The following is an 8,569-nucleotide window of genomic DNA, read 5'->3' on the forward strand; positions in this document are numbered from 1 at the left end:
CCTTCCAAATCCTTGTTTATTTTTTATACGGGATTTTGTTTCGTTCACTTTCTCTTGCGTGTGTGTTTGGTTTTCACACACACTAATGTTCGAAATGGGCGGGTGGGTGGGTGTAAGGCATTTTTTGAGGGGCATTATTTTCTGTTTATCATCTTCTTTGTCATCATTATCATCTTCTTGATCTTGTTCTTATTGGTATAAACATGTGTTCAACTATATCCTAGGTTTGAGGCTTTCTCATTCTGGTTGCTTCTTGAGTTCCCTTAAAACTCTTCTCCTTCTTAAAACAACACATCCGCAGTTTCTCTGAGTTTTCAAGCCCTTTTGTTCCACAACTGTAAATAACCTGAATGTTCTCTGAAGTTATCATCACTTATCATGCACATTGGGGTTTTGCCATTTTGCTATTGTAGAGATTTTTTCTTTCTCATAAAATCACTTATTGTTCGAGCATGAGCTACCGCTGCTTTCTACTAAATAGATCAGAATAGTGAGGATGAGGATGACTTGGATATGACAGTGCTCTGTCATGTCACTGTCTTTCATTCATTCACTCACTCTCATTATTCTAAGTCTTCTTCTCGTTTTCTCCTTTCTTGGCCCCACTCTTTGCATGAATTGATCTGAAATGTTCCACGAACCATCGTGGGAACACTTTTCCCCCTTCTCTCTCTTTGTAGTTCCGCCACTCTCAGTATGACACCTTTTTCCCAGGTAGCCAAGAAATGCTGGAACTGGAGCAAATTCGAATGTACCATACCCTACTGCTACACTTTACCACCACAATTATTACTAATTCCAAGACCTATCATTGAAGCTCGCATAGTTAGAACCGAAAGATAGAGACACGGAAATTGTTGATGTGTTGTTCTGAGATAACTACCTCCCCCAAACTTTTCGATTTATTTTATTTTCACCAAACAGCTTAGTTCCGCTTCTTTTTCTTCTTCTTCCTCTTCTTCTTCTGCTCCATCTTCCTCTTCCTCCGTGGATCTGAGTCCCAGTTTTTGGCTGATCCAAGCCACCTTCTGTGGTGATTGCACCTGTTTTTGAGCCGAGAATTTTTGAGAACAACCCAACTATCAGATATGCTATTTCATATCAAAGTTTGAGCACCACTCACTCAACCTCGCTGAACGGTTTCCAAGTTGACCTTGCTTTCCATTCCTGAATAGAGCCCAGGGACCGTTTCTTCGAGCATTCCACCTCCATTGTCAGTCCTTTCTGTCACGTCTTTCAATGGCACAAATGTACTCTTCGTAGTTTTGTGAACCAAACTCATACAACTGCTACTAGCACCACATTCATACATGTACATATCTCCATGACTCATTGGGACTGGAGATAGATACACTCTACTATTCTGGCTCTAGTCACCATTCGGTCCCTGGGCTCGAGCATTGTTTGAAAGATTGATATTGCGTTTACATAGCATACGTGCTATGTAGAAGCTGCTCTTCCAGTTCCTTCTCTTGTTCTTCCTTGTATTGAATTATTCATGTACGGAAACAAGACATTTGGACACAACCGACAGTTCCGGCAATTGCAAAGTCGGCGTTTGCCCAGATCTCTTTGTTAGGGTGTCAGTTTGGAGAGTCTTTAAATGCATACATACTACTACGTATCTGATCAGTCTTGTTCCGAGATTTCTTATCGTCCACGTGGGACTAATTCAAAGTTCTCCTCCTCCTCCTCTTCCTCCTCTACAGAGTGACGGGTGGAGAGCTATTCGACCGGATCGTCGAGAAAGGCTCCTACACAGAGAAGGACGCTGCCGACCTCATCAAGCAAGTCTTGGATGCCGTGGCCTACATGCACAGAGAGGGTGTGGTCCATCGGGATCTCAAGCCCGAGAACTTGCTCTATCAATGTCAGGATGAGGACAGCAAGATCATGATCAGCGACTTCGGACTCTCCAAAATGGAGGACTCGGGCATCATGGCCACCGCGTGTGGAACTCCAGGTACGGCCCTCAACTTTAGATCCGGGATCAAATGTCCGATTTCTATTTGTGCTATTGACAGTGTGGAAGAAGAAGAAGAAGTAGAAGAAGAATAAATGAGAGGGGGGAAAAGGAAAAAGCAAATGGTATGTGGGAAGTGGAAGCTAGCTCAACATTCCGTTGCTGGGTTGTCAGTTTGGAGTTGCTATGTAAATGCATACATTCCCAAGTTTGTGGAATCTGTCGGATTCTTTCCTTTTTCTGCCTCTATTGAAAATTGCCTTTTTGTGAGCGAGATGGGAATGTGGAATAATACGAGCCTTCTCCCCAAATGCCTGGCAAGTGGGGGACCAATTTGACATTTAATCTATCTTTGGGGGGAAAACCCACAGTCTATCTCTCACCTTCTCACTTGGTCGGTTCTTCAGTGGAAGTGACCAATCGATTAACTCAAAAGTTCGAGGCCAATTCGAGTCCTGTAGGAATTGAACCCATTTTTCTTGTCGTTTAGGTTACGTAGCGCCTGAGGTCCTGGCTCAAAAACCATACGGCAAATCTGTGGACGTGTGGAGCATTGGTGTGATCTCCTATATTCTCCTTTGTGGTTATCCCCCATTCTACGATGAAAACGACGCAAACTTATTTGCACAGATCCTGAAAGGCAAGTCATTTCCCAGATTCGTATGTACGTACACTCAAGTGTAAAAGTCCACAAAAGTTTTTCGGGCCAAAGATCTAAGACTTGGTGGTAGATCATTGAAAAATGGCTCATTTTCCAATCTAGCGAAGGATTGCCATTGAGGTATTTCTCTCACGAAAAAAATCTATTGATGTCCTTTCAAGAGCCTTCGAATCATCAAGGAATCTTTGCAGCCGAATATTGACTCGGTCCATTTTGTTATTGGGACATGATTGGTTCGTTTTCACGAGAAAAGGGGATGTAATGGAACGCGAAAAGTTCATCTTGGGATTGATCTCGAAAGCATGAAATTTCTTAACAATGGAAGCTTTATTAGAAAGATTCTAGTTTCCAGACCATCCCCTTGTCATGTATGAATATTTCATACTCCAAGTACACAAAAGAAGGCCAGCTCCTTACGTACGTAGAGGAGTACGACTAAGGCTGTCAATATTGACATTTGTTTCCAAGAAATAGTAGAAATGATAGAAGTAACATTAGAACTTCTCTGTTTTAGGTGAATTTGAATTTGACTCCCCTTATTGGGACGATATCAGTGAGGAGGCCAAAGAGTTCATTCGTCAACTCATGTGCGTGGATGTAGAGAAGCGGCTCAGTTGTGAAGAAGCCTTGAAACACGCATGGTAAGAAATGATTGATTTGACTTATAGTAGAATATGAATTAACAGCAGTGTGTATCATTTTATTCCAGGATCACTGGTGCTAAGGGAGACAGGAACATTCATGCTTCAGTATCTGAGCAACTGAAGAAAAACTTTGCCAAGTCCAGATGGAAGGTGAGTTTCCCGACGTGCAGTAGACAAGATCCTCTTAGACCCCACTTTCAAATCTTGAACATTCTTTAAAACAGAGAACAGCTCTTTTCTTTGTGATTCCTGGTTTTTTGCATCATTTTGAATGGACTATTTTTACAGCCTTCAACAGCCTTGATGACCCTTGGGTTGTTGTTGGTTGGTGGTCTGATGGGCAAAAAAAGTCCACCCTCTTCCCTTATCTTCTTCTTAGGTGTTGTCCTAACATCAATCTGACACGCTCATTGTTGTTAACATGCTTTCAAAGTATTTTCAACCGTATTTACCACTCATTCGAAACAAATTTGAGCATGCTTCTTAAACCAGCATTTGTACATACCTGTTACATTTCTTGTTAGTTCTTTTTGCCGAATTGAGCTCTCAAGCTCTCAACCAACTATTTAGTACAATGGGCTGTTTCTTCTTCTCCTTCCAATATCCAATGTCCAGCAACTAATGAATGCCATAGTCATGGTGCATAAGATGCAACGAATGGCTCTTAACACCAGCAATAGCCAACAAAGCTCGCCCACTTCAAAAGCTCCACCCACGGACACTTCAGACCTCAATGGACCCACTCCAGTGTTGCCGAGGTCCCAGTTGGCCGCAGGTGGACCAGTTGTTGCCAACAGAACGCCCTCTGGTGGCAGAGCTAAACATCAAGTTGACGAGAATGCTGCTGTGAGGTTGGAGAAGGCTGGGGAACAAGAAGGTTTGAACCGTCAATGCTAATTATGCCACCAGGCCTCCTTGCCCTTTTAGCTTGAAGTCTTTGATGTGTACAGATCATGAAGAGGCATGTTTGATCCAGGGTGCGGATCTGAACAGCCTCACAGTATTTAGTAATATTCTCCTTTCCATTGTCTGTAACGTGTCGGTGAATCTTCCGCAGCTAAATCACTCGAACATTGTCATGGAATGCGTTTTCCTGTTTCCTCTACTTCTTCCAAAAAATAGAAATACCAATACTGCAGCAAACGCCTTGAAGAAAACACAAATTGTTGGACTCGGAAAAACCTTCATATTTGTAGTTGTCAATGGATCTTGGTATATGTTCATGTTTTTAGAAACTAATGCATGCATGATACCCCCTAGGTCGTTCAGTAGGATTATGTCTGAAGAACTGGCCTCATGGTGGTGCTTGCCAAAGGAAAAAAACCTTATTGGGCTTGCATGGGGCTTCCATGAATGAGTCTGTGTCTATCCAAAATAGATATAGAAACCTGGCACAACCCAAATATGCAAATGTAGGATGTAACTGAACGGACCACATAACGCATGATATTAATGTCCTAATTTACCCTTAAGCATCGAAAGTTATCATTGTCCAGAGGATTTCCCATCGTCCAAGGACTGCATGTGCACTTATAACATGCAGTTGTTGTAGACTTTGTAAGTTGATTGAATCATAACCAATTGAAAATGCCCTAATCAATCGCTTTACATTAAGGGCGTTGACTCTAACTTGAAAGTGCTCTTTTGAGGAACAATTGTCAATCAGCACTAAGTTCTATTCAACTTATTTTTGTTGTCACTCGTCGACACGAAATCGATCCCTCCCTTGGGAGCCTGATGACATTGTTTTGTCCTATAGCACACAATACCATGAAGTGACACGATTTCTGGCCATAAAATCTTCAATCTCCGACAAATTACAAGAGGTGGTTTTGCAATCAATGTTAGTATTGTGTGCTAGAACATACCCTATCGATGTTGTCAAAATTGATGTATGTCACTGTACGTTTGGAGTCGACCACGAGTTTGGATTTCAACTCGAGTCCAATTTTTGTCTTTCCTGCCTCTAATCTAAGCTCGTGTTTCCAAAAGGGAAGGATCTCACAGTTAACGGATATTCAGGATGTCATTGGCTCGAAAAAGGACAATGGCTGCATCAGCTGCTTTTCCCTCTCACATGCTCCACATTCCATCCCTTCGTGTGCCTTCACTCCCTTGTGATTCTTGATCAAAAAGTTACCCCCACCCATGTCCAATATCTTTGAATGGAGATTCGATTGGTGCCCGTTCCATTAATACACCCATTTCGTTCCATTTCCAGCAAGCGTACAATGCCATCGCGGTGAGTCGTCAATTGAAAAACATGGTGATCATGAGCAGCACCGCCAACATGGCCGCATCAGCCAACAACAGCGCAGCCTCGCAGGAGGAAAGCAGCAACAAAACCAGTTCCAATAGCGTGACCGAATCCAAGTCTTCCACAGAGAAATCCACAACCAATCGGACAACCCCAACGAGTGCTGGCGTTGCCTCTGAAGTAAGAAAAAGGTTTGAGTCATCCGTTCCATTTTAGTTCCATTTCATGCTTTGTTTTGTTGTGCATGTTTTATCAGCCCAGCTGTAGGTGATTTGATGAGGTCGCCATATTTGAGCGTCGTCCAATGTAAGTAGTTTTGAGAGCATTTTTGCCTTTGAGGAACTGGGGGATAGACATCACCTTTTTTGTTCTGAGAATTATTACTCTCATATAAATCTAAGACCTTTGCCTCGCGAACGGCCAAGAGTGCCCATTTTATAACCGCATCCCTCTGCATTATTGAGTTTTTATGAATTTAAAGCTTGGTCTGAAAAGAAATATATCGGTCATCAAATGTTGATCCTTGCTTCGTATTCCAGGTAAACGGTCAACGATGATATTGCTATCCGATCCATCCAGAGATTCACTTTCTTTGCGAGCGGCTGTTCAATGAAGACAAATGTGGGTCCCCGTAAAGTCGATTTGACGAAAATGAGATCAATCCCATATTTGGGCATATGTCCCTCCACGACGAGGCCTGCCTTGTTGAAATTTACCCTAACTAACCCATCTTGAACCCTGCCATCTGTTTGGTTCCTCTTGCCCTTCCCTTCTTCAGATGGCAGCAAGTGTGGGGCAATGTGACTTTTTTGAAAACAATGGAAAGTGGTCACCCTTGCCCCAGATTTAGATCTGGGCTGTGTTCTTTTCCCCGGCACGAATCGTCCTCAAGGCAAACAAACCCATTCCCATTATCATTCATTCTGGATGAATAAGATGACGAATCAAACCTATGTATGCATCAATCAATTGGCCTGCCTATCAATGAGTTATTTTTCCCCCAAGACTTCCTTTCACACAGTAAATAGGAACCTTTCCTCCATGGAAATTTGAGCAACTTTGTTCCATTTATTTATGTATTCTTTTTATGTGGAAGGCACCGATTATTGGTAAACTACATTTTTAAGATCGAACAACGTTCAGATGGCTGCTACATCCCAAGATTGTTCCCAAGTGTCCTATTGTGGGGTCATATCTGAACAAAACTCCCATACAAAACCACGATTTCCTCTTTCTCTCTGGTAGTTAATGACTATTTTTCTTAGTATCCCCGTACATTTTCTTCCTTATCCAGTCTCAGTGTATATTTTATCACCTATTCTGCTCGCCTCCAACTCTGCAACTTCACTTTGGCTAAATCCCATCTGATAAAGAAACGCCCATTCCCATGGAACGATACGCAATCGTTCCATATGGAGGAATGATTAAATGTTCTGGCCTTCTTCGAGAAAAAGGGACAGGTTGCCTTCCATGTTCATATCTGATTTTATCTTTGCTATTGTTACAACTACCATTAGTACGATAAACCAACATCCTTACATCAAGATTATATTACAAATACTACTACTACTGCTACTACTGCAACTCCTGCTACTACTACTACTATTAATATTACTACACTATACTATACTACTGCTATTGCTACTACAACTCCTTCTCCTACTACTACTATCACTATTAATACTAATTTTACCATTAATCCCATTACTAATCGATTATTATGAACACCCTTTACCACAGAATACAACAGTTGTTCACCATCCGGTTTTTTACTCTTATCTCGATGAACTTAGATCATGGGCCCGGTCTTTGATTTCCAAGCGTCTGTCGCAAAAAATATCTATTCATCTCATGGTCAATTCATTTTGTCCGAGATATTCTACTGTGACTAAAGGTCAGGTTTATTTGAAAGGTCAAATCCATACCCTGACAAATTGTTCCGTTTTACAAAGGAATCCTAGGAATGGCTTCAAGTTATATTGAGGGAGTAAACTTAAAAGGCAAAAACCGATGAGATCAGAATGCTCACCGATTGTTTTGGTCTGTGAGGCTGGGAGGTACTGCTGGATCGAGAGTCCACATTAAGAGAACGACAGTAATTTAGAATTTATCTTAGGCAATATCTGGGTTTAAGATAATTCTGCACGATGAATAAGGATTGAAAAGTGCAATCACTAATATAAATATAATTTGAAAGGCTTCGTCCTTGTAAGGGACGACATGAACGGTCTTCAATAAAAATCGAGTCGAGACTGTTCCTCGCGAAAAAACAGAAGAGTTGCCTTGACCAATTACTTCTTAGAAATATGGACTGGCATTTGGTTTCCAGCCAAAATCAGAACAACTCTTGAGTACATCATCCATGGAGGTCTCAATTTAAATGGAGGTCTTTCCAATTGTCGTCGGATACCTTGGTAGGCTTTGATCTCATTAAGAAACGGATCCTTTCAACGAGGCTACTGCTGATCATAACCAGCCATTAGACTCCACTTTTCACTTATTGAACTGTTTATAATTCAAGACTATTGACATTGGAATTCAAGGATCGTGCAATAGTTGGCTCTTTTTCACTCAGTAGTGATTAACACACCTCTCACTCACTGTCAAGGAGTGCTTGTATGTTTCTGGCAACCACTGACATCAAATATATTTTGGAACTTTACACGTATTCCTCTGACTCATAATTTTTATTCATGCAAGTCGACTTTGTTTGTTCGTCCATGTCGTATCACCCTTTTAGCTTAACCTCAACTTGGACAACTGACAATTTGAACCATAGAAAAAAGGGGTGACGAGAATTCTTCTTTATACAACCTCCTTGAGCAACAGCGTAAAAAGTTCGTCCCTATAATTTTGAATTGAATTCCCCAATCCGAATCCGAGCGAAATGTTCAATCCAACAACACAGGAAACTTAATGGTTCCAATGAAAGACAAGCCACTTTATAGTGTTTCTCTATCACTAATTATATACAACATACTTGACTACTAGTTATAACTATCTATTCTATCTAGGAACTATTTTACTCAATCTTAGGCCAAATT

General features: G+C 41.4%; 1 protein-coding gene across 6 annotated transcripts in view; it reads left to right on the plus strand.

Moving 5' to 3' along the window:
• LOC131886401 (calcium/calmodulin-dependent protein kinase type 1-like) overlaps positions 1–7,285 on the plus strand; it is a 16,589-nt gene extending 9,304 nt beyond the window's left edge. For 2 of the 6 annotated variants that reach the window (XR_009373914.1, XR_009373915.1), the window contains exons 4-10: positions 1,710–1,963; positions 2,454–2,603; positions 3,139–3,265; positions 3,334–3,418; positions 3,884–4,145; positions 5,490–5,716; positions 6,065–7,285. Coding sequence is in view for 3 of the 6 variants with exons in the window: in XM_059234712.1 (XP_059090695.1) it covers positions 1,710–1,963; positions 2,454–2,603; positions 3,139–3,265; positions 3,334–3,418; positions 5,490–5,705; positions 6,065–6,082 (850 nt within the window). In the remaining 3 variants the exon portion in view is untranslated. The remainder of the gene's footprint in view (positions 1–1,709; positions 1,964–2,453; positions 2,604–3,138; positions 3,266–3,333; positions 3,419–3,883; positions 4,146–5,489; positions 5,717–6,064) is intronic. The other 4 variants (XM_059234712.1, XM_059234711.1, XR_009373916.1 and 1 more) reach the window with 3 other exon arrangements.
• The last annotated feature ends 1,284 nt before the right edge of the window (positions 7,286–8,569 follow it).

This window comes from Tigriopus californicus, chromosome 9 (genome assembly GCF_007210705.1).
Source record: "Tigriopus californicus strain San Diego chromosome 9, Tcal_SD_v2.1, whole genome shotgun sequence".
Taxonomy (NCBI): domain Eukaryota; kingdom Metazoa; phylum Arthropoda; class Copepoda; order Harpacticoida; family Harpacticidae; genus Tigriopus; species Tigriopus californicus.